This window comes from Clinocottus analis, unplaced genomic scaffold (genome assembly GCF_023055335.1).
Source record: "Clinocottus analis isolate CAN_PGR_092001 unplaced genomic scaffold, fCliAna1.0.p SCAF_6, whole genome shotgun sequence".
Lineage (NCBI taxonomy): Eukaryota > Metazoa > Chordata > Actinopteri > Perciformes > Cottidae > Clinocottus > Clinocottus analis.
Genome location: NW_027176218.1, coordinates 20,145,812 through 20,170,620, shown reverse-complemented (window position 1 = coordinate 20,170,620; position 24,809 = coordinate 20,145,812). Strand labels below are relative to the sequence as shown.

General features: G+C 45.0%; 1 protein-coding gene across 2 annotated transcripts in view; it reads left to right on the top strand.

Moving 5' to 3' along the window:
• necab2 (N-terminal EF-hand calcium binding protein 2) overlaps positions 1–24,809 on the top strand; it is a 100,079-nt gene that overhangs the window by 18,739 nt on the left and 56,531 nt on the right. For both annotated transcript variants that reach the window (XM_068603589.1, XM_068603588.1), the window contains exons 3-5: positions 14,495–14,603; positions 17,147–17,172; positions 17,435–17,532. In XM_068603589.1, the coding sequence (XP_068459690.1) occupies positions 14,495–14,603; positions 17,147–17,172; positions 17,435–17,532 (233 nt within the window). The remainder of the gene's footprint in view (positions 1–14,494; positions 14,604–17,146; positions 17,173–17,434; positions 17,533–24,809) is intronic.

Here is a 24,809-nt window from a genome sequence, read left to right as displayed (position 1 = left end):
GGTGGATCGCTTCGGTCCAGAATATTTCACCAGCTACGGCCATTACATCCTTATAGTCATGGTGCCAAGAGGATGACTTTGGTGGTTAGAGGATGACTTTGGTGGTTAGAGGATGACTTTGGTGGTTAGAGGATGACTTTGGTGGTTAGAGGATGACTTTGGTGGTTAGAGGATGACTTTGGTGGTTAGAGGATGACTTTGGTGGTTAGAGGATGACTTTGGTGGTTAGAGGATGACTTTGGTGGTTAGAGGATGACTTTGGTGATTAGAGGATGACTTTGGTGATTAGAGGATGACTTTGGTGGTTAGAGGATGACTTTGGTGATCCCCCAATTATTTCCTTGTGTGCCAGCGTGAGGTAATGTCAGTGTTGTTGTAAAATGTCTCCAACTATTAAATGGATCTTCATGACATTTGGTACAGTCATGTTCCCAAGAGATCAGACATCTTTTAACGTTGGTTCTCCTTCTCCACCGAGCCCCATCATCACTCGTCAAATGAGTCCAATGCTTTGGTTTATGACCAAATAATACAATGATACCACAATAATGTATGGTAAGTGCTGATAAAACGTTAGCCACACACACACACACACACACACACACACACACACACACACACACACAAGATGTCTTTCACTGGCATAGTGATTGAAATCATGTATCTAAATATCATTCTCCACAATTGTGGCGTCTAAATTAACTCATATTTTTCCAAAAGTTCTAAATTAAATGTCTCAATGCTTCTTTTCATTTGTTAACTATATATTTCACCCGAGACTTTACAAAACCATGTGTTTGTTTCATATAGACTATTTATCATCACCAGAAAACATTCTATATCATGGACATCTATCTTTATTGAGATATGACATGACATATATCGTGATATGTCACCACCTATATCGTGATAAAACAGGACACGTACCACAATATGACATGACATATATTGCAATCTAACATGGCCTTTATCGTGATATGACATGACCTATATTATGTTATAACCCAACCAATATGGTGATATGACATGACCTATATGGCTTTTTGGCCACACTCCCCAGCCGTAGTTTCACCGTCATTAAATACTCGATTGACTTGCTGCTTGTTTTGTCGACTCTAAAAGTGATTTAAGCAAGTTGTGGTTTGGACTCCTGCTAAGATGTCATCATGGGCCCTGGGAAACGGACGTGAGGCTGTTTTCACTATTTTCTTTAACTAATGGACAAACCCCTGAAAGCTGCCTCGCAGCAGGTAACGTATTCAAAGTTGTGTCAACTTCTCAAATCCTGTAAGCGTGCATTCGCTGCACGCCGTACGGTGCCAGCTGACCCTTCAGACTGCTGTACACTGTGCGACTAATCCCTACTTTGGTAAAGCCGTCTCGATTTTAATTTTTAATTGATATTTGCCTCCCTCCACACACCTGCATCAATGTCTCACGTCACAGCTGCTCCCATATTACCGACACACTTCACCGATTTCCTGTCGAGTTAGATTTTTCTATTCACCTCGCAGCTGGCGTCCAGTACGACATCTGTTACCTACAGACGCACAACCTCTGCATCGCATTGCCAGCAGAGTGGGTTTCAAAATTTGAATTGTAGCTCGGTCTCGGCGGATTGCGGCGCCGCGAGAGAGACCTGGGTTTAAATCCCTGACCGGGGTCCTCTCTGTGTGGAGCTGGCATTTGTTTGCTCAGGGTTTCTTTTTTTCCATCGCGCAGAGGTCACATTTTGAATGAGCTTTTCCTTCATTGTGTGAACAGTGACGAGCGGCCCATTGTGCGCCTTCAAAACCAATGCATGATGGGATATCCTTCAGTCCCCAGTGGCCCTGAATAGGAATAGGCACATGAGGAAACCAATACATTTGAATTTTTTTCCATCAGTCAGACGCCAGAATCCATTCCAACATTATTCACGTTCCAACCAAACACAAGATGCCACATTAAGTCGGCATGTTGCCGCCTTATCTCTGTATCTTGTGTTTTAATAGCACTGCTGCCAAGATGAACAGGCACAAAACACATGACAAGTCCAAGGCCAGTAATGATATTTTCAGCTGGCCGTTTACCAGCAGCTCACATGAGAGAAAATAGAAAATTAGCTGTCAGTGGAAAGGATTGTGTTTCTGTATGAATGCTGGGGCCATACTGAACCAGAGTGGATCCACGCTGTTGGGAGTGTGTGTGTGTGTGTGTGTGTGTGTGTGTGCGCGCGTGTTCCTTGTTAACTGTCTGCCTCGTTGCCGCTCATCCTCCTTCAGCCCCTCGGCTTTGCTCGCTGACAGAAAATGAATAAAGGAAACTTTGACCATTCTCTTCCGCTCCCTTCTTCTCTTATCTTCTCTTTTATGAGGATGCCGCGTTCCATGGCAGAGAGAGAGAAAGAGAGAGAGAGAGGGAGTAGAAGAGGGTGGGGGGGGGATCAAATTGAAACATTTTAATCCCCCATGGAAATAAAAAGGTTTCTTTTTTCTTTTTTCATTAGTTAGTTCTGTGCGAGGAAGGAGGGAGTGGATCGTTGGTTGTGTGGAGGAGAAATATAGGAGGGAGGGGAGGATTAGGAAGAAGGCTTGAAGAATAATAGTGGAGGGAGTAAAGGGAAGCTAACGCGTCGTCAATTTCACTCCCATTTCACTTTCTCTCTCTGATTCTATTCTATTCTGAGTCTCCGTCTCCGCTCTTTTTTTTTCCATCTCTTCGCGTCACACGTTGCTCCAGCTCTATTAATCGTTACACCGCGCAGGGCCATGACAACAAGTACTGTCCACGTGAATCTCTATGTGAAGTCAAGTGCCCTTCCAGACCGGTGAGTGTCTGACTGAGCGAGGCCCGAGCCGACAAGCTGCAGCCGGCGATGAGAGGAGCGACGTTGCGAACGATGCTCCCTGAAGTCTGAGAACGTCTCGAGGTTTGAGCTCCACTGGGATCGACTCAGCGGGTGATTCACTTAGTCTTTGCTCACAATAACTCCCCAACCTACATTGTGACAGTGATGGAGGCACTTTGTTCACGTTTATGTGCTATTTATATCCCATGATCATAACCGGGGTTTTTGAAACAGCTGTCAAGTGAAACAAAAGCTGAAGATATGCTGCGCAAGTTACAAGAAAAATCATTAATTTATCATTAAAATACTCAACAGTAAAAATCAATTGGTTACATTACTTACTTCTTTTGTCTTTTTTTCTTACATTTAGCTCAGCTCCATCAAAAGCACTTTTTAAACAACTCCAAAGCTTCTTCTCACATCTTCTGTATTCAAAGAGGCAAACACAGGGTTCTCCATATCTGCTCAATCTGTTGGCTGCAGTTTTTTGCATGTTTAACTCAGTTAGATATTATTTCAAAACATGGCGTCGTTTCACAAGACTATGTTTTAGAAGTATTGAGCATCAGCAGAGAGAACAACACAAGCCAGACATTAGGAGATGGTGACGGGCTCAAGAGTTACGGGGAGAAGAATTTCTTCTGGAGAGTATTTTAGGAGAATGATTACTTTAAATGAAATAGATGAAAAAAATGTTCAAATCACAATTGTTTCCAGCTCTTTCCGTTCAACCTCCACCGTTGGGTGGAGTATTTATTGGGGCTAAACTCCAGTGGGGTGAATCCAGACGTGTGAAGAGGCTCAATGTGAACGCATACACAGTAGAGTCGCACCTCTCCTACCAGCTAGAAAATAACACATGTAAGATGAGTCCTTTCATCGCACGCAAACATCACGAGCAACAGACGTGGACGCTCGCCGGGAGACAACACTATTCATGCTTTTTCAACTGCATCACTGTTGGGATGTGAAGGAATGCAACGCGTTGGCTTATTCTTTCTGACCAATGGCGGCTGCAGCTCAGCCAATGCCCTGCTGCCTCCACCGCTGACAGGAAAGGGCAGCAGCAGAAAGTATGCCGGTATGGCGGCCGAACAGGAAGAAAACATACCTCGAAAGATACTTTTTGTGCATGAATCAAACTTAAATTGCAACATGGGGGATACGACAGCAACGTGATTTTGATGTCCGCGACGTGGCGATGACTCCCTCGTCGTCAGGGGCGAAAAATATTATCGACTCCTCGCATCTAAAGCGCTTGAAGATACTTTGATGCTTGTCTTGAAGCATCAAATCGCACCGTACGGACAGCTTCCCCTGGCAGGCGCGCTCATCTGCAGAGCCGCCGGGGACGCCGCGCGGCGTGATCCCGTTAACAGCAAAGAGGGCCGACGCGATGACCTCGCTCGGTGGCTCTATTACGTGCCATTAACCACCATCAGCCCCCATTAAAAATGCACCGTCGTGGGCAATGGTAGTCAATTACGGGGCCGATGGAGGAGCACATCTGGCTGTAAGAGAAACCGTAAAACACCCGTCGTGCAGACGAGGCCTCCGCGCCAACGGCGGGCACCTGAATGCATCATCATCCTCACAATCCTGACACGCCGCTATTATCTGCCATCACCTAGGATTACTCATCATTAGGATAGACCCACACACACACACACACACACGCACACAAACACGTCTTCCCAGCACCCATTGTGTTGTGCGCTGCCACACTCCTCTAATAATAACATTATCATGTTCAGCCAGCAGATTGATGATGATTACATATCATTCCACTCTCCACTGAGACAGAAAATAGATAAGGGTGAACGATGATCATCCACTGCGGCTCGTCTCTTCATCCAGACCGACAGACGTGGTATTGTTTACACCAGGGAGCCATCTGTCTCCGAGGAGACGCAGAGAAGATCATATCCTTCTCATTAAGGAAAATTATGAACCACGACTCTGTTTTTATTACAAATTGGGAGGATGGTGATGCTTTAACCGCACACCAAGCAGATTGTGAAGTCACACACACACACACACACTGCATATTCATTTCTACCGCGTGTCTTTCTATCCGAAACAACATTCATGCGGTTGGATGGTGAAGACGTCAGTGGCGGGTTGTGAATGAAGCTCATTAACTGCAAAGTGACTCAACATGTTGTCCTCTCGGGGCTGAAACTGAAAGGACTCCCGTTGGTGATGGACAGGCGCCTGGGAACATGACAGAGATTATAGCCAGTTGCTGCTGAGCTCTTGTCACGGCCCCGAAATGAGGAGCAGCACATTTGATGCGCTGTGTGTGTAGACGCTTTTGCCGACTACCATTGAAAGGTTTTCAGATGTGTGTGTGTGTGTGTGTTTTTTTTTACAGGTTTTCATTCATTTCAGTGCAGCATGACAGTCACTTTGAAGACTTGAAGAGTTGCTTCAGAATGGATTGCATCATTTCCTGTCACGTCCCAGGTCAGCATGTAACGGGGACCATGGGATCTCATTCTCCTTCTGTCTCTCCGTCCACTTCCCATAATGCATCTCTCTCCATTGAGCGTTGTCGCAGCATTGTGTTTTTCTCCTGAAAACAGTTAAAGGTCACTTCAGCGCGTAACCTCCAAAACTAAAGAATTGATTTGCTCCATTGTTGTGGAGATAATGACGCAATGGGCTCAAGGTAGGAGGTCGGCTTTTGAAGAAAACATTTAAATCGATTGGTTCAAATTTAATTCAGGTTTCACTTTAAAACCTACAAGGTTACACGGTTACGGATGAATGCGTACTGATCACCGCTGCTTTTCTTTTTTGTACTTTTTTGTCTACAAACACAGAGTCCACTGCTGGCTCCTGAGAGTGTGGAAGAGTTGATGACCCGGTTTGAGTAATGAAATAATCTTCTTTGACAATGTTCAAGGGACCGCTGTACAGTTAAAAACATAAATGTCACAATATGACGAACCGTAGCAATTAGTTTTAAACTAATTCCCATTTGTAGACCTGTGACAGGTCAACACAACGACAACCGTCCAGATGAAACAGTTAGCGCGACACACAGTACGAAGCTGCACACAACAGCTAATCAGGACTGTATTCTCGCCATCAGTCATGCAGACCATGAGATAGAGTTCAAAGTCACCGAGTACAGAGCCGAGCAGCTTTTTACACACTTCATCAAAGTGCTGGCGGGGCGGCGGCTCCTCACATCGTTCCACTGAATTGTGGCTTTTACAGAGAAAGCTGATTGTCCAAATGCGCTGAGCCGCATGGACGATGTTCCTGAGGATCCGAAAGAATTTACAGCGCGAGAAATACGTCCACATAATGGAGGAGGGGCCAGACCCTGAAACATTTTATGAACCGGGCTCAAATATATATATATTAAAAAAAAGGATCCAAAAAACTTTCAGTAAAACTCAGTAAATCTGATTTCTTTAACTGTGGATCAGCATCTGTTTTTACTCACTGCGGAATTAGACTGCAAAGACACCAGTCGATTAAACGGTGATACTTTAATCCAGTGCCTTGCTCGAGGACACTTCAGCAGAGCCATCAGGACGTCCCCGTCAACCGCAGAGGGAGCTGATTGGTCGAAAAGTAAGACGCTGCTGTTCCTTTCTTTTTTTGACAACGCTTCTTGAGGGAGTGCTTAGTGAGATGCCACAATATTTGTGTGTGTGTGTGTGTGTGTGTGTGTGTGTGTGTGTGTGTTCCAGGTGGGCTGTAGTGATGGATAGGGAGAAAGGACAAGAGCTGACAGCTCAGTGAGAATCACTTCCGTTCCTCATCTATCAGATGAAACGGCTCACTGGCAGCCACACGGATACACACACACACACACACACACACACACACACACACACACACACACACACACACACACACACAGACACACTTCACTTTCCTCTCCCTAACGGCTGCTGATGAGAATTATTCAAGAGATAATTTCAACAAAGAGGGGATTAGCAGCTCGTAGAACAAATCGTTTTTTTTTTCTTACAGAAAGCAGGTGATTGTAGCTGGAGAAGTAATACAGAGAGAAAGAAAGGAAAAGATGAGAAGAGATCAAGAGGATTGGTTGTTGTTCGTAGCAGAAGGGGAAGACGGCAGAGAAAGAGGGGTCAGGGCTAAAAGAAAGAAAAAACAAAGAAACAGAGAAAGTGTGTGTGTCTGTGTGTGTGTTAATGGCGTAAACAGGGAGAAAGAGATGGTGAAATCCTGAGCCTGAAAGGTGGGTCAATTTCCCTCTTCTTGTTGCTATGACAACCCATCATATAGTACCCCAAAAATAATGATAAACAGCCAGACAGACGCTGAGGAGAGACTGGAGACTGAAAGCCAGAGCGAATAACTTCCTGAGAAACAAACATGATTAAATTGATGAAAAATTTGAAAATAAAAAAAAAAAAACATGTGGAGGCCAGCGTGTGTGTGTCTCTTAGACGCGTAGTGAAGGCGAGGGCACACTTCCTTTCTTCCTCCTCAGTGCGGCGAGCAGGATGTGGAGCCCAGCAGGAAGAAGGAAGCGCTAATTGCTTCTCTTTAGTCTGCACTGAGAAAAGAGAGAGCAGTTAGCGCAGCGGGTCCACCTCTCTGACCGTCCCTCTCACGCTTCCTTTATTTCTTCCTCCCTCTCACACACACACACACACACACACACACACACACACACACACACACACACACACTCCAAGCAATCGAGTGCTGTATTAGTGAATTTCTTGTGTCGTAAACCCGGACGTCTCCACCCCAGAGTGTTCACCCTCGACCCTTTCATACCGTCCTGATGCTCCAGAAGACGTGGCCTCCCTCTGCACTCGTCAAACAGAGGCTCCGCTCGCTGGTGCAGAAGTGCTGGTAGTGTTCCAGAGAAAGGGATTAGTCTCCCTCCCAGTGAGGGAGGGCAGGGAGGGGGGGCCTTGACTTTTGAAGGGAGTTAAGCTTAGTTTACACCCCGCCGTAGTGAAGCCGGCAGAAAATGACGTAATCACGATCACAAGTGGTTGTAGTGGCGCTTGCCTTTTGAAATTTTGGAAGTTGGTGCGTGTGGCGTGGGATCAAGGAGTCCACTGATAAAAACACGGTTTACGTGTCTACGGGTTATACAAAGAAGCACAGTTCACTTTGAAAAGCTTTAGAAACAGGAGGTCTAACAAGTCTTTATTGAGTATATCTTTTTCCAGCCAAATCCAATAACCTTTGTTTCTTCGTAATGGATGTCATACTTGACTTGGTTCTTTACAGGGCTTGTACAAAGGCAGTAAAGTAATCCATGAATATGATATATGCATTTTATATGAGATAATTACAATCCCTCCTCGTCATTGTGGGGGTTAGTTGGCTCATAGCCATCAAGGCTTTCTGCCGGTTGAAGCTACACTCTATGGGCACATCGTTGGGTTGCAGCCGTCTTCTTCTTTCTTCACACTGTGCCGGCTCCACTACAGCGAGTATAAACTACGCTTTGGACCGGACCAGAGATGCGACAAAGAAATCTACTGTGAGGATCTGTGTTAGTGTGAGCGTGTTGCCGTAGAAGACCCATTGAAAACATGCGTCATTTTCATAAAAGATGCCGTCTGTAAAAGATCCAGAGACAGTCCAAAATAGACCTGAGGGGACTTACACCCTCAAAACGCCGTTAACAGAAACAAACCCACACAGAGAGGTTTTCAGTCCAGTATCAGGTCCTCATCAAGTCTGAATCCTCAGCAATCCCTAATGCCAAATATGTTAACTTAACCCATTGAAAACTTTGAAACCAATTTTGGTTCCAAACCTTCTTTTCCCTGTGTTTGAGTCGTTGTAGGAACCCAAAATAAATTCCAATACTTGTGTTTATTGTATGTATTTGTTCAGCAAAGTCTCGGGAAAAAATGTACATCTGCAAAAAAGTCACTTTTAAAAGATATTTTGATCGTGGGTATGAACATCCAGCATGATGTGAGCCAGATTTCCCCAAAATGCCTCCTCTAGCGGTCTATAAGACACTTTTTGGAAAGATTAGGACCTAAATAATCGAAATCCGCAACAAAAATCACAATAAAGCAAAGACTTGGCCTGTGAAGAACAAGTTTCAGTCTAAAAACTGTGTCGTTCTGTTCAAAAATTTAAAAGTTACGTATTTTATGCAAAAAAATTGTCTGAATGAGGCATGCTGGGACTTAAAATTGGCACGGGAGGATTTTCGCGCACGGTTTTCCAAAAGGTTAAAGTTACTATGTGGAATTTTATTTCATGTTAATGCCACCGGTGGCTGTGAAGGGAACTGCAGCTCGCATCCTGACACTCGCATCCTGTCACTTGCATCCTGACGCTCGCATCCTGTAGCTTGCATCTTGTCGCTCGCATCCCGTGGCTCGCATCCCGTCGCTCACATCCTGTAGCTCGCATCCTGTAGCTCGCATCCTGTCGCTCGCATCCTGTAGCTCGCATCCTGTCGCTCGCATCCTGTGCATTGGCAAAACCAGAGCTGTGAGCTTACGCCACAATCATATTTGACAAATGACTTTGTTAAATAACGTAAATAAGACCGTTAACACCATGGTCATGTCGCGTAGCTAAGTTGCAGCGGCTGGCTAACCACAGAAGTTACCAGTCAACAGTCATCGTCTCCTCTCTCTCAATGTCTGCGGCAAATGTCGAATGCAAGTCTTTTGCTGAAAGGCCTTACTCTTTATTTAGATTTGTGCGTCATATATTTTGGTTGTGCAGCTCACTGGAACAGGAGGACGTCACAGTCTACGCTGGTTCACGGTGCGTTGACATAGTGAATGTGATGTGATTGGGTACTATCCATTGTTCATTTAAATACTATTTAAAAGAAGAAATAGTCAATTGATCTCCTCATACCAAATCGGATCATCTATCCTTATTGAAAGCAAACTCAAAGTGAGATATCAAAGCAAAGGCAGCGGCAGTCTTTTTTATTTACCGGTGACCTTTTGACGGCGGTTCAGTGCTCTGAAAGATACAAATAAAAAAAGGAACTTACATCGGTCGTGCATGTCACATGCGAGGAGAATCAAATCCTGAATCGCTCTTGAATCAATTCAACCTGAAAATGACACGACTGCACGGACGGCATTTTCACCCCCTGGGACGGCCCCAGTTGTATGGATGCGCTTTGTTCCATGATTGGCTGAACGAGGAAGATTTCAGGATTTGAAAAGGAGGAACTTTGACGAAAGAAAAGGCCTGAAAATGCCACACTGTTTATGACTCCTTCTCCTTCTGACGCCGTATGATGACTTGGCATTAGGGGGAAATGAAGCAGGGTTTCATTCAATCGGCAGGATATGAAGGGAAGATTTGCTTTTGCTTTTTTTCACACGCAACATCCCCTGCTCTGTGAGCTGTGTGGTAATTGTTCATTCATTCATTTATGGTTTAATCAGACAATCCCCAGCTGACGAGCAGATCTGAATACATCGCGGCACAGATTTGCATGAGTATATTACATGGTATGTGAAACAACGCAGCGGGCTGCATACCAATAGACTGACGGGGAAAGTGAACAAACGTAAGAACAAATTAACTTCGAGGAGGAAACAAGAACAGCAACAAAGGGAGAAGACAGCCGGCGGCTTCTCTACCTAAGCCCTTCGGTACACAGTACCCGCTGTCCATGTGGGTCTGTGAGAGTGTGTGTGTGTGTGTGTGTGTGTGTGTGTGTGTGATTTCCTTAATTAAATCCTCCCATTGCATTAGCGGTACAGAAGTTTGTGTCAGTACACAATGAAAAAGACTCAAAATGCAGCAACGCAAACGGGGAATGTTAATTGCCCCGAGGACACGATGCAGTGTTGTACATCGACAGGACAAACTTTTAGTCAACGTTTCAGTTTCCATGACTATTGACTCGACTCTTGTAATGGTACAAACACACTTCCATCCCATGTTTCTTTGGGTCTTCCCATTTCTTAGAGATTTGTGGAAAAACGTCCATGTTTGTCCTGTTCTTCACTGTCACAGTAAATCCATTAAAATCTCTTGTTTCCACTGAGCCCCTGTGTAACTGTACCCTCTGACATCCTTCATCCCAAGCTGGATGCAGAGTTAAAACAGTTCCTGCTCATGTCCTCCCTGATCATTTTGAGGAAATGTTTTGAGTTTGGTTCATTTCCTTTGCATGAAAATGATTTCTCTCCGTGGCCCATTTTGGGCAGTCAAATAACGCTGATTTCAGCCAAGAGAGGAAATCTACCGCGTCTCACTCGCAGGCCAACAGGATGCTCTCGGCCTTTGCATCACTGCCTCTCGTTGCCAATTTAGGAGGTTAGCGAGTCGAGCGGTTGTCAGGGTTGTCGTTTCTTTATTTATAATGGGGCTTTCTTAACGGAGGTGCAGGGGTGAACTGGTGGCTTGAAGACCGAGCGCTTAGTTAATGGTGATGCCGCTGAAATGTTCTATGAATGCTCTTCAGTCGCTCACCATAACGCCTGCTAATTGCTTGTTTCCCAAAGGAGAACAAGTGAGTGGCAGAATACAAATATGTGTGTGTGAGAGGTCATAATGTGACATTCAAAACCAAACACATTAGACTATTGACGGCGGTAGTTCAGGTCGGGGTTTATAGAGTTTTTTTGTTCAACATAATTTGGGAGTTTTTTGATGTTTTAGAAAACAGGGCTAGCTAGCTATCTGCCTTGCTTGAGTGGTGTGTGTGTGTGTGTGTGTGTGTGTGTGTGTGTGTGTGTGTGTGTGTGTGTGTGTGTGTGTGTGTGTGTGTTGCTGCATTTCTGGTGTGTTACTGGAGAATTCCTACGAGGGTGTAACCAGGCTAGCTGGCTGCACGCAGTAAATTGGGTCACTGCTGAATTAAACACCAGTGCCTCGGCTTGCTGCCTCACTGCTGCTCCACAGAGGAGCAGGTTAGAAATAGTCATGGCCTCAGAGTCCGGATAAACGGTTGAGCTCGGGCGGATAGGGAGAGCGGGGGCGCGGTGCTGTGAATCACCAGTGATGGCTTTTCAAAAGTCCGCCTCAAACAAACACGCCTTCTGTCGGGGAAAAGGTTATGCCAAGCGTAGTTTCTCACCTGGCACCGCCGCGTGCAGCGGGAACCAACATGGCACAACATCCAAGACTTTGTGTTGGTCTCACAAGGAGCTGGAAGAGATAGGAATAGAAAAAATGTGGTGGGACTAATGGGGAGAAGCGAGGTGGAGGCGACGGCCAGAGAGAGCGTGGCTTGCTATGGTTGTGGAGTTCCTGGATTTATTTTTTTTGATTTTGTTATTTCTGTTTCCAAAAGCATGTAAAGCCTTTTTTTCTCCTTTAGTGGTCAAAACTCTCTCTTCTGTGTGTCAGCCTCACTCAAGCAAGAAAATGTCACCGGTTGACTCTGAAGAGAGGACTCGGAAGATGGAAACGTTGTTTATTTCTCAAACAGGGGTATCAAGAGTCTCACAAACACACAAACGAACACTTGTGCAGGAGACACACATGGTTTGAATACGCAGCGAAGGGGCATGTGATTAGACTCAGGCCCGGTTTACACGAGGGGAAAACGCATATCTATTCATGCGGTTTGGCCTTTCATTGACACAAAAACGGAGATTTTATCACGGAAAACCATCATTTCTAAACCATCATTTCTAAGGGCAGACAATCACAGGGGCAGGAAACAGGACATGAGAGACTAGAAACAACCCAATACTGTGACAGAGAATTGAAAATAGCAAAAGGGGCGATTATAAAATGAACAAATTCTTGGTAATAAAATAAGACTTCACAAACATGCCTCAAATCAACCCCTTGTGTACAACAGTGGTCCTCTTGCCCTAACCCTAACCCTAACCCTAACCCTAACTAACCCTAACCCTAACCCCAACCCTTCCCCGTGCGCTCTGCACTGGTGCCCCAGCTCAACCTGCTGCATCCAGTCAGACACAAGGACAAACACACTTTGAGGGCGAGGAATTAATATTTCATATCTAGCTCCGCATCATGCGGTGAGACAGACAGTCAGGCATTCTCGCAAGCCGAGGCGAGCAGGACGTGGACGGCCACTCCCTGCTGCAGCGGCACCACCCGTACCGCGGAAACACTCACCCTGCTCTGGTGAGGTTGCTTGGTTGTTGGATTGGTTATAAAAGGGCTCGGCAGTATCAGCTGCACAATAAAAAACCTTTTACTGATGATAAAGTATGTTATATGCTCCAACAGCTCTGAGTAAAATCAGTTGAGGCGACTCCATCTGCTATTCGCCCAGATGCACATGATGCTGTTCCTCAACTAGCTAACGGTTAGCTCAACCAGGTATCCAGCCTCTCGCCCACAAGATGCACGCTTGCTTTCTGTGCGGCGATGCGGTTGGTGTGTGTCGTAGTTAAAGAGAAAGAAAATGAGATGCTCACAACAAGGTCTGTGGATTATCTTGAGGAACCCGGTCAGGATTTTTTGCTGTTGAGATTTTCAAATGTGTTGTTTTGCCGCTTTAAGCGCCACACGCCGAGTGCCCTGTGGTTCCATTATACATGAGAGAAGGCGGACAGCTCTACTTAGGTCAGACTGAGTAACACCTCCTCAAAAAGTCTTGCTGACTTGTCGTGTTTTAACTTCCCATCCCGCTGCAGTGATGCAGAAGTGACATCACTGTTGAGTGTGGTCTTAGAGGTGCAAACAGAGAACTATCAACCAGAGAGTTTTGGGCTTGAAATATCAATTAGTTGTTGAATGTAATGAAGTAAAAAGAAAAAAGAAAAAAAATTTTAAAAAAAAGTGTGGCAGTCTTCAAGAAGCAGAAATCAATACGCCAGAGATGGACTTTCCTTTTTGACCACATTGAGGGAATGAAGCACCCTGGGAACACAGGACCGTGGCAGCAAACGCGCTCCTAGTACTCGAGTCAACATAACAGAAGCAGAAATCCAGCAGTATTTCAAGTGCTTGTTGGTTATCGATGCTTCCCCAAAGGCCTTGAAACATAATTGGCATTGTGTGCGCTGAGTAAAGTGCAGAGGCAGACAGACAGCGGGGATACGGCCAAAGGTTGGTGGCAGACTGCAACGCATGCTGGATTGATTTCACAGCAGCTTGAGAGAGCACTGAAGGCTGGGATCACACTGAGCGTTTGTGTTTGTGAGGGTGGCAGCACGGTACAGCAACGCTGTAAATATCAAGATCGAATAGAAATAACAGCTCAGCACAGTCACGACGACAAAAGATGGAATTCAGAACAAGTTGTATCGGGAAAAAATAGATACATTTCAAATGGTACACACTATGGAAGCGTATTATCACATCCTCTGGCTTCCTGCACCACGGGGGACGGCTGTAATGCCCTCTCAGACACCAGATGCTGTAGGTTACAGAACAAGCAACGCTTTGAGGTATTTCCGTCTGACAGTGCAGGGTCGAATGGTCTGAGATGCAGATCAGTGACAAGCTGAAAAAAAACAAAGAAAGGCTTGAATACATTACATCGCCGGGCAGCTGAAGCATATGAGTTTGATGTATTTCGTAACGGTGGTGAGAGCTTTGAGTAAAGGTGAGAGGTAACAGGAGAGTTGGACTGAGACAGAAGTACAGTCACGTACAGTGGAGATACGATGCCCACGATAACATTCACTATTCTTACGTTTTTTGGCACACACAAAGAAGGTTGCTTCCTACTGCTATTTCACAGTTGTGTGTGTGTGTCTCTGTGTGTGTGTGTGTCTCCTGCAGATGATGGTAAGCTGTCTCTGGATGAGTTCCAGGCTTTCTTCTCCGATGGCACGCTGAACGAGGAAGAGCTGGAGAAGCTGTTTCACACCATTGACTCTGATAACACCAGGTCAGCACTACCACGGCACTTCAGTGTGTGTGTGTGTGTGTGTGTGTGTGTGTGTGTGTGTGTGCGCGTGCGAGCTCAGCATGAGGGACGGCTGTGAAATAAATCTGCATACGGTACGTGCACATTTGTGCGCATGTCGAGGTGTTTTATGTGCTCACTCCACCATGACTTTTGTTTTTGATGTCATCTCACTTTCAATTATGAAAAAGAGGAGAGACCTGCTGCACAGTCTCACTATCACACTTTTGTCTGTGTGTGTGTGTGTGTGTGTGTGTGTGTGTGTGTGTGTGTGTGTGTGTGTGTCCGTGTGCAGAGGTAAAATGTATGCAATTTATCCTGCGGGCAGAAAATGTCACATCCCGTTCTGAGAGCTGTTTTTATTAGGAGCCTTTTATATTAGCTGACACTTTCGAAATGAAACTGACAAAATGGAGGGGGAAAAAAAAGATAAAAGGAGAGAAGAAGATGAACAAATATTGAGAGGAAACAAAGAACGACAAGTAAAAAATTGGTTTCACCTTCGCCTCTTTTCTCTCATCATCTGCTTCTTCATCAGTCATCCCGGGTCTCCGGGTCGTTACCCTCCCGACAGCACAGTCTAATTGCTCCTCAGGACGCTGTGTTTTGATTGGCTTTCATTATCCCAATTTAATCAGCCAATCAGCTCACCCGGCCTGCAATCAGGAGAAGTGTGCTGACACAGTGGGACCTGGTAATCAAAAGAGGGACGTTGTTAATTTACACCTCAGAAGCCCGCAGGGCCGAGACATAAAACAGAAACCGAGCAGAACAAGAGACGACTTTTCTATCTATTGTAGAATTGAATTGGGTCAATATATAAATCCTCCCGGCCGGCTCAGCCATCATTGGACATTGTTTTCCGTTTTTGGAGTCAGTGCAGCAAGTGGACCGTACAACCGCCGCCATCTTGCCTCTCTACGACGGTCACGCTTTGGCGGTCGTTGGAAAAAGTTCCGTCTCCGTACCGTTGAGTGAGACGCGGCGGCCGCACGCCGGGCCGCCGCGTTATCATGTGACAGCAGATAAGGTTATTGATTGGGCAAAGAAAAAAGAGAAATGACAGCGTAAGCGTTTCCCGTCGAGGCAGGAAGTTGATGGATGGAGAGGAGGGGCGTGGCGGGCAGAGACTGAACGCTGTCCTGCTTCCAGTCATTCGTCCATCCGTCTCTGTCACTCTGGTTTTCTCTCCATCCTGCCAGCTTTCTCTCTTCGTTGCACTTTTTTGGGGGGGGGAGGGGTGACTTTCGTCCGGGCTCTTCTTTGTTTCCATCCTCCATTCTTGTCTTTCAGTCGGTTCATGACCTCTTGTCTTTCTTTCCGCATCCTGTCTTCAACCCTTTATGGTTTCACATATTTTAGCCCTTCTGCTTTTTTTTTACCTTTTGGAGGGAAAGTTTGTTCAAAAACCTTGTAGTTGAGGTCAAAATAAAAGTTGAGTTTGATATTATAGGTGCGAGCAAAGCCGGAGCACATCGGCTTTCCTCCCATAACGATGTGGTCGCCACTAGTTTGCTTTCATTTTCAAAATGCAACATCTGGATCCTAACATTTGGATAATACAAATCTGCCACTTTTATCTTCGCCAAACTACATTTTGGAACAGTTACGGCAGTGACAAACGTCCCAGGATGCAGTTTAAACCACATAGGCCAATAGTAAACAGGAAAACAGATGTACTTGTAGGTAAAAGTAGACTTTTAGTGGATATTTATAAAGCCCATCTGTCACAGTGCTGGACCAGGATTTCATTCTGGCAGAACCTTGTGCCTTTAAGTGAATCTGCTGCTTCAGGAAATCCAATGAGCCAGTAATGAAATCAGACTGCCGAACAAGGATCATCTAATCAAAACGAAGCATAATGTCCACGCCCTTTTGCCAATACGTCAAACATCAAATAGCAATGGGAAGGGATCTTTTTTTAACCTCAATCACTGTATTTCTTTAATACATTTACTATAATGTGCAACTATATACTATACAAATGATTAATAATATGTAAATGTACAGATGCTGCAATGAGTCTTTCCATCCATCTCCTCCTCCGTCATCAGTTACATCTCAAAATCATCATTGTCTTGTTCCTCTTTCTCCTTCCTCTCACCTTTTCTTCCTCCCTGCCTCTGTCACCCCCCTTTGTTTGACTTTTTCTCTCTCAAGTCGACCCGGGAGAGTCTTCTGTACGTCACTGAGGAATTCGCTGCCAAATGAATCCGTGCACAGGGAACAGAGCATGAATGATGGCAGCGGCTCTATTCAGACTCCTGTCAGAGTCCTGTTAGATCGCTGCTCGTCTGCCAAACTCCAACTCTGTGTGTGAGTGTGTGTGTGTGTGTGTGTGTGTGTGTGTGTGTGTGTGTGTGTGTGTGTGTGTGTGCACGCAAGTGGGAGAGTGTGTTATTGAGACTGCATGCAAAAAAGCCTTTCCTCTGTTTCTGACCTTGCTCTTCTCCATCCTTCCTACTGTCCTTCCTTCCCTCCCTCCCTTTCTCGCCCTCTGCTGCTCCTCTGCTGTGCTGTGATAGTAATGTTGACACTAAGGAACTCTGTGGTAAGTGGACTGCCCTCTCACACACACACACACACACACACACACACACACACACACACACACACACACTTCCCTGCCGCTGCCCTCATTTTCTCTCTTATCTATTATTAAAAAGTACTTTTCAGTTGCAAGTGCAATTATTTTTCTTAAAAATGTATTATAGCAATTCAGCCACATTGAACTAACCACTGCAAATGATTTTGGGACTCTCAAAGTCACACTTATGAACTTAAAAATTGTGTGTGCGCTTGTGTGTGAACAGACTACTTTGCCAAGCACATGGGGGACTATGAGGGAGTTCTGGCCTCGCTGGAGACACTCAACCTTTCCATCCTCAAAGCCATGGACTTCACCAAAAAGGTAAGAGTGCGTGCGTGTGCGTGTGCGTGTGCGTGTGTGTGTGTGTGTGTGTGTGTGTGACAGCTTTTCTTTTACGGTTGTGATCCAAAGCAGTTTCACTCCAACATACATAAAATAAGGTTTTTTCCGGAGACAAATCATTATTTGATGTCACCTCGGGGTCTACTTTCAGGGAGGTCTAATGGAGAACGTCAGTTGCACGGCGAAATCGATCTCAAGTTAGCTGAAATATGCTTACATGTGCTGCCGTAACCGTTCTCATTACCTCTGAATCTGCAGCTCCCCTCGGCGTCGTGGAGCTTCAGGGACTTTCCCCTCGATGTCTCGCTGTCCGGTCCACAAGCTTTAATGTCTTGGTTCCCTCTATATGAAAACCCATCATCATCATCATTCTTTGGGGAGGGGGTGAGGGAGGAAGGTTGGTAGAGGCGAAGAATATATACCCAAAAAGAAAATGAAAACATGATGTCAAGAAAACCCAGAAAAAGCTTTTAAATCACAGTAAAATGGTCCAGTTACAGATATAAATGCAAATACTTAGAGACTGCTGATATTATCTTTTGCCTTTTAATATAGTTGACTTGTTTATCTTACTGCACTGGTGAGCAGCACTGTATGTTCTTGAAAAAAAACAAGTGTCTTCTTTGTGTGTATTTGTGTGTTTGTGTTTGTTTGTGTGGCAAACAGCAAGAGAACACTTATGTGTTATCCTAGTTTTCCCCATGCGCTATATATAACAGCTGGTCCACAGCCACTCTCCCTTACCCATGTTATAGTTCTGTGTGTGTGTGTGTGTGTGTGTGTGTGTGTGTGTGTGTGTGTGTGTGTAGCACTCTGACTCTGCTATGTGTGTCTCTATATCTCTATCCAGCAGCTTTGTCTTTATCTCTCTTTCAGCTGCTGCAGGCCATTCAGCAGTACACACTCACACAAACACACACGCTCACACACACACACACACACGCACACACACACACACACACACACACACACACACACACACAGTCTCAGGCTAGTGTCTCTCGAATGATCAGCCTTTGTTCAATCAATCTGTGAAGAGTCCCTCTTGTTATATTGCTGTATCGGAATCACTCTCTTCTTCTCGCTCTCATTCATACTGTCCTTTCCTTTTCCCTTTAATACACACCCACACACACACGCACACGCACACGCGCACACACACATCCTATCTTTTCTTTGGGGTCTGTTGCGGTTAGTGTGGAGAAGCTCCAACAGTGCTGTGTTGAGGGTGAACCAGCTCGAAGCGTCAAGAAGCCAAACTGAAGCACTGACGAGTCAAATGTTGACGGAGGTTTTGTGTGTGTTTCAGATTTCACGGCAACAAAAGATTTTACTGCAGAAAGAGAGAGAGAGAGAGAGAGAGAGAGAGAGATGCTCTGATGTTCACTCTTTAGTCTCCGCCTCTGCTTTTTTTTTGTCATAGTGATTGTGAGCGCTTCAGCAGCGAGGCCAGAGGGAGGAAATCTTACACCGTGTAACGCGCTGATTTTTATCGATTTCATCGATTCGTTGTTGCAGTGTCATTGTGAAAAGCAAGTGAAAAGTGAGTGAAAAGCAAGCGCACACTCCTGGTGGAATGCTTTGCACCGTGATGGACGGTAATCTCTGGTTTAACCTACTGACACACACAACGCTTACCGCCGCCATCGTAGAAGACCGTTGTGCAGTTTTGGCGTCTGATGCCTCACAGGTACTTCAATGAACACTCAGCCACCAGCTATCCTGGTTGAACGTAAAGGTTGGGGCTGAGACTTGTATCACTAGTGTTCACTTCTGCTCACACATGTATGATCTTGTGCATTTAGCCACGGGGACCAGCAGCTGTCTGGAGGAAACTCAGTGTGCCTTTCAGCCCCCGGGCGCTGCGTCAGAACACCTGCGGTTATACCACTTTGGCGCCGTGTGAAACCGTGATTGCTGAGAGTCGGACAAGTTATCTCGTGTAGTTATTGAAAGATATCAGACTTCTAAACAATACCACCATCAAATATAGGGGATGCAATAAGCTCCCAAGAGCCCACAGAGCTGGGAGTTGAGCTGTGAAATGTACGAGGTATAAAAAAAATAAGAAAAACATTTCAAATGCATTCGTCCACTTATAATCAAATGGTGGACAGTCACAGAGACATGTAACCTCTTACTGAAATGATTCTGCGTATAACTTAGTATTTCATGGGAAGCCAGTTTTTGCTTCAAAGGATGCCTCTTCAGAGACTGGAGCTTATCTGCTCCTCAGCAAAGGTCTAAGTGGACAGTCTGAGTGCTAATCCACAAGTAGAGATAAAAGCCAAAGTCACTGGCCTCGCAGTAAAAGCTGCATATGTTTCAATGTAACTTTATCTTAAAAATAGGAGCACCAGAGGAGCTAATTTCTTCATCTTTTCCTCCCGCACTCTTCTTTGTCTTTACCTATAACTGCCTCCTTTCTGGACGGTACTGCTGGTCTCACTATTCACCTCCCCACCCTCTCTCCCATCCATCCATCCTTTTCCTTCCCATACTGTAGTCGACAAGCTATATCCAGATAATCGAGATAAATACAACAGTGGAAGCAAGGCGTCAAATAAGTTGTTGTGTTTAAAAAAAAAGAAAGATGTCTCGAGATAACATCCGTGTAAAAACTGGAGGACATTGAGGCAGATGTGAGGAGGCGGAGTGGGTGGAGCTAAAAGACAGAGCGTGATATTAGCTTGAGCAGAGGGCTGTAGCCGGAGCCCTGGCCTTTCAGAGCACAGACAATCGATTAGCTCCCCATTCACTTCACCCAGAGAAAGAATGAGTGGAAGAGGAGGGCCGACTTTATGCTTTGCTGTTAACTACAGTACTGTACAAAAGTGTGTGTGGGTGTGTGTGTGTGTGTGTGTGTGTGTGTGTAGGTGGATGGGTTAGGTGGGGGTTCTTCTTTAAAGCACTTGGCTGGAGGCCGAGGGCGAGCATGAAATGGGTCTCCAGATTATTAAAATGAAATTTATACCCCAGCAGTATTGGCTCTGTCATGGTGCAGAAGGATTGCCAAATCCGTAACAGGATTTATACAATTACAGTCTGCTCCTGGATTCTAATATATTACAGTATCCAATACAATACCTGTATGATCTATAGGCTATTATTTAGGAATACAACGCAGGAACGTGTCCCTTCAGAAAAGGTTTTCTGTCTCAACGGTAGTCGGTCGCGATGTCGGTCGCGATGCTGAGACTCGCTCTTCTGGGACTCGCTCTTCTGAGCTCCCAGAGGGTAAACCGACACACTAATAATTAATGTAAATGTGATATTTCCATTCACTTCATGCAGTATTTACCATTTTGACTGTCAAGGTATTAATTAGCGCACGCAGTCGTTAGCTGCCCGTCTTAAGAGGCTCATGAGATTCAGCAAACGAGCTGTTCACAAAGTAATTAGTGGGGATTAATAAACTCAAATCACCTCTGACCTCATATCAGATCGGCCCAGGCATTAATTGCAATGATCCGTGCTAATAAACAGAGTAAGCTAGGAGATATTTCAAAGGCATAATTATCTTTAGATGGTCGGATTATTGCAGCTACGAGAACGTTAGAGATGGATAAACAGCACGATGTGCTTTGTGTCTGGTCTCTGTGCTGTTGCGTTTCGATTTTATTGACTTCTTCACAGTCCAAAATGTAAACAATAAACAATAAAATGTGTTTTTTTTGGGCCCAGATATAAACCAAAATTCTAAACTGTTGAAGAAAAAAGGGAAACAGTTTTATTCTTTGCGCCAAATAAGGATTACAATTTGGAAAAAGAAAAACAGTTAAGTTGTGTCAATAAATCCACCAGTAGGCCATTTTCACAGAAAACAATTGAATATGTCTTCACAGTAAATGCATGTTGTACTCATCTTTATAACCTACTTTATTGTAGCTACTGTAACCCCGGCTATGGACAGCGACAGATCGTAGACGGAGCTCTCCAATTCAGCACCGATTAGTTGGACGCTACAAAGCTTCATTCATAACGTTCAGATTCAAATTCAATATCAACACTTTTTGATTGTTTAGACGTTATATTCTGCACAGAAACAGATGAACATAAGGCAACATTAAAATTAGTTTGATTTCAGTGGTGACTGTGGAGCATTGTTTGGGACTTGTGTCATCCAAACTTACTCTCGAGTTCTGGATACCGAAAGTCAAAAAGTACTGAAAAAAAGATTAGCGATTAATACTTAGAATAACATTTTTTATTTAATATTCTGCTTCAATCCATATTTGTTTAGCCTTCCAAAAACAACTTATTACCATTTTCTAAAGGCCAAATCTGCCATTCAAATAGCGTTGAAATAAACAAACCCCCCCTGTGATGAGGTTAGAGGACACACACAACCCTGTTGCCCATTGGCACTAATCAGATTATGAGCCGTTTAACTTGCAAAAGTAGAGTTGTCCCAAAGTTAAATGCATAACGCATTTAAGACCAGAAGCTGTAGATTGTTTAGATATGGCCCAAAAGCAGATGTGTTATCATTTATCTGTTTTTTATTTAATTGTAACGTGACAAATGTCTACAAACTGAAACACAAGAAAATGAATAACAACACGAGTTCCTGCAGCAAGTCTTTGATACGATGTGATGGTTGTCGGTGTGAGACGCAGTCTGACTGAAACGTTTCTGGTGCTGTGCGATCGCGTTGTGTTAATCTGCTTCATCCAGAAAACAATGATTTCCTGGAGAAGAGTCGTCCGTGGTGCTGAGATATTGCTTCATTGCTGGCCTGTGATTGGCTCAGCTGTTTCAGAGCTCTGAGGTCAACGATGAGACCGGCTGAGTGTGTGCTGATTAATCACCACACACTACAATTTCAGTTCCACTTCAGCCAGACTGTTTTCTCTTTTCCTTGTCAAATATGGAGAACGCTGCTTGTTGGAGGCTTGTGATCGGACCTTTGAGTTTAAGTTTGTAAGTTTAAATGAACAGAAGTGAAAGTTACAACAATGTAGAATTAGAAGTTGTTGCAACTTAAGTAAGTTGGACAAAAACAAAAGCAAAGAAAATTACAATTTTGTTGAAGTGTGTTGCCTTTATCTTCCTCCGCTTTCGTTTTCACACTGACACAAAGTTTGAACCGTGAAGTTGGTCCGCTCATGTCAGCATGACATCGCCTCCAGAGATTCCTGCAGGTTACCATGATGACGGGAGGCAGGACACTTTGGGGCCAGTTGCCTTGGAGACATGTTGCGTCGATGTCAGTCTACGTCGAGCCGGCTTGTCAAGACATCGCTCTGCTCTCGAGCGGCTATTTGCGAGCAGATCCCACGCATGTCGTCATCCGCCGTCACACCGCAGGACCCGACGGTGGGCTCCGTTCGGCATCTCCGACGTCTTCCTGACAGTTTCGCTCTTTACTTCAGTTCCTCTGGCGGCGACTCAAGAGCGAGTCCTCATGCTTGTGAGCCAGCTCAAAGGTGACGGCCATCAACCGCTACGCGCCGCAGAGGAAACGTTGAAGAGCAAACTTCAGGATATGAGGGATTTCGACAAATCCCCCGTGAATGTCACGATTTAGACGACGTTAGCAAATATGTAATCCGCAGGGACACGCAAATGTGTTGAAATGGCTCAAATTCACTGTTGTTTCAACCTTTTTTTCTGTGTATGAAAGCTTTTATGGCACAATCTGCATCAGAAGTGGTTCCAGAAAACAATTATAATTGGCTCTCCAGCAGGTGGAGATAAATATCGTCCAATCCCATGAGAACTGTGAGTGTGTGTGTGTGTGTGTGTGTGCGTGTGTGTGTGTGTGTGTGTGTGTGTGTGTGTGTGTGTGAGAGAGAGAGTTGAAGCAGGCGACAAAAAGAGAAGAGGGAGGATTCATTAAATTTCCCGTCCTGTCTTTTGTGTATAAACGCTATGTTTAATGAGCCACTCTCATTAGAACTTTATTTCTCAGGCCGTCAACGAGCGAGCCGACACGCTCACTGACAATTCTGCACACACGCACACACACACACACACACACACACAAACACACACACAAACACACACACACGCAGGCACCATTTCCCTCTCAGACTAAAATCTAGTTAGGCCTATCTTTTTTTCGAAAATCTTTTGAGGAAATTGTTTCGTGCCGGTGAGTGACCCGGCATGAGCACTTCAGCTGCTTCTCCTCCTCCTCCTCCCTATCTTCTTTTGCCTCCTTTCTCTCCCCTTCTCCCTTTTTCCTCTTTCATCTCCGCTCTATTGTCTGCGTCACCCCGAGGCCACCGCCTCCCCCGTCCCATCCTCGTCACCCTCTCCTTTCTTCATGAAGATTAAGGTGAGGCGAATCACGGGGCAGGGGAGGCGATCTTGGTTTCCGTAACACAATAACGTGCGAGCGGGATGAGGAGAGTGAAGGTTGGACGAAGATTGATGAGGGTGATTGGGAAGAGAAGAAAGGCGAGGAAGATGAGAAGAGGAGAGTGGGCGAGGCGAAGGGGCTGTGGCGTGAGGTTGGCAGGGAGTGATGATGGTGGCGATGGAGAAAACTGAAGCCAGGGTGTAAAACATCTCAGCTGGCCCAGTCGGTCGGTACAATATGATTCTTTTATCGAGCATTTATTTATTATTCATTAGGATTTAATTGCGCTCCGTGTCAAGATTGCTCAAACGTTTCTGTTGGAAACGTAGTGGTGAAACTGAGCCTTGAACTTTTATCCGTGTGAGAAAGCGAGATTGATTTTCACACCCTTAATGTATGGAGCCCCTCAACTGACACAAGGGATTATGGGAAATGAATAAATACATTATTTGGATGTGTGCTGAGACCAAAAGAAGAAGAAAAATAACATGTATTTTATTCATATTGCTCTACAAGTTCAATAGCTCAAGTGAAACACAATCAGAGGACTTATTGCACGCTTTGGCCGTTATAATAATTTGCTCCAGAATGTGAGGGCACTTTGTAGATTAGCTACATGGCAGCTTTAATTATTATAAATTGCTGAATGTCCCAAGGTGATTTCCCTGTAGTGCACTGGCAAAGGTGTGTACTCCTGAGTGAGTGTGAGGTGCGTGTGAAGCTTGACACCTGGTGCACTGAGTTTAGTCTGGGGCATTCCTGCAATCACATTAGCCCAGAACTCCCCCCACACACACATATATAGATATATATATAAATATATAGATGCATATGTTATGTACACATATGGACCACTACGTGGTGTCAACCCTGATAGCAAGTGCATCCCTCATCCTCGAGGATCTGGAGACCAGGTTACTGTAACCAAGGAGCAGGATGCTGCAGCCAA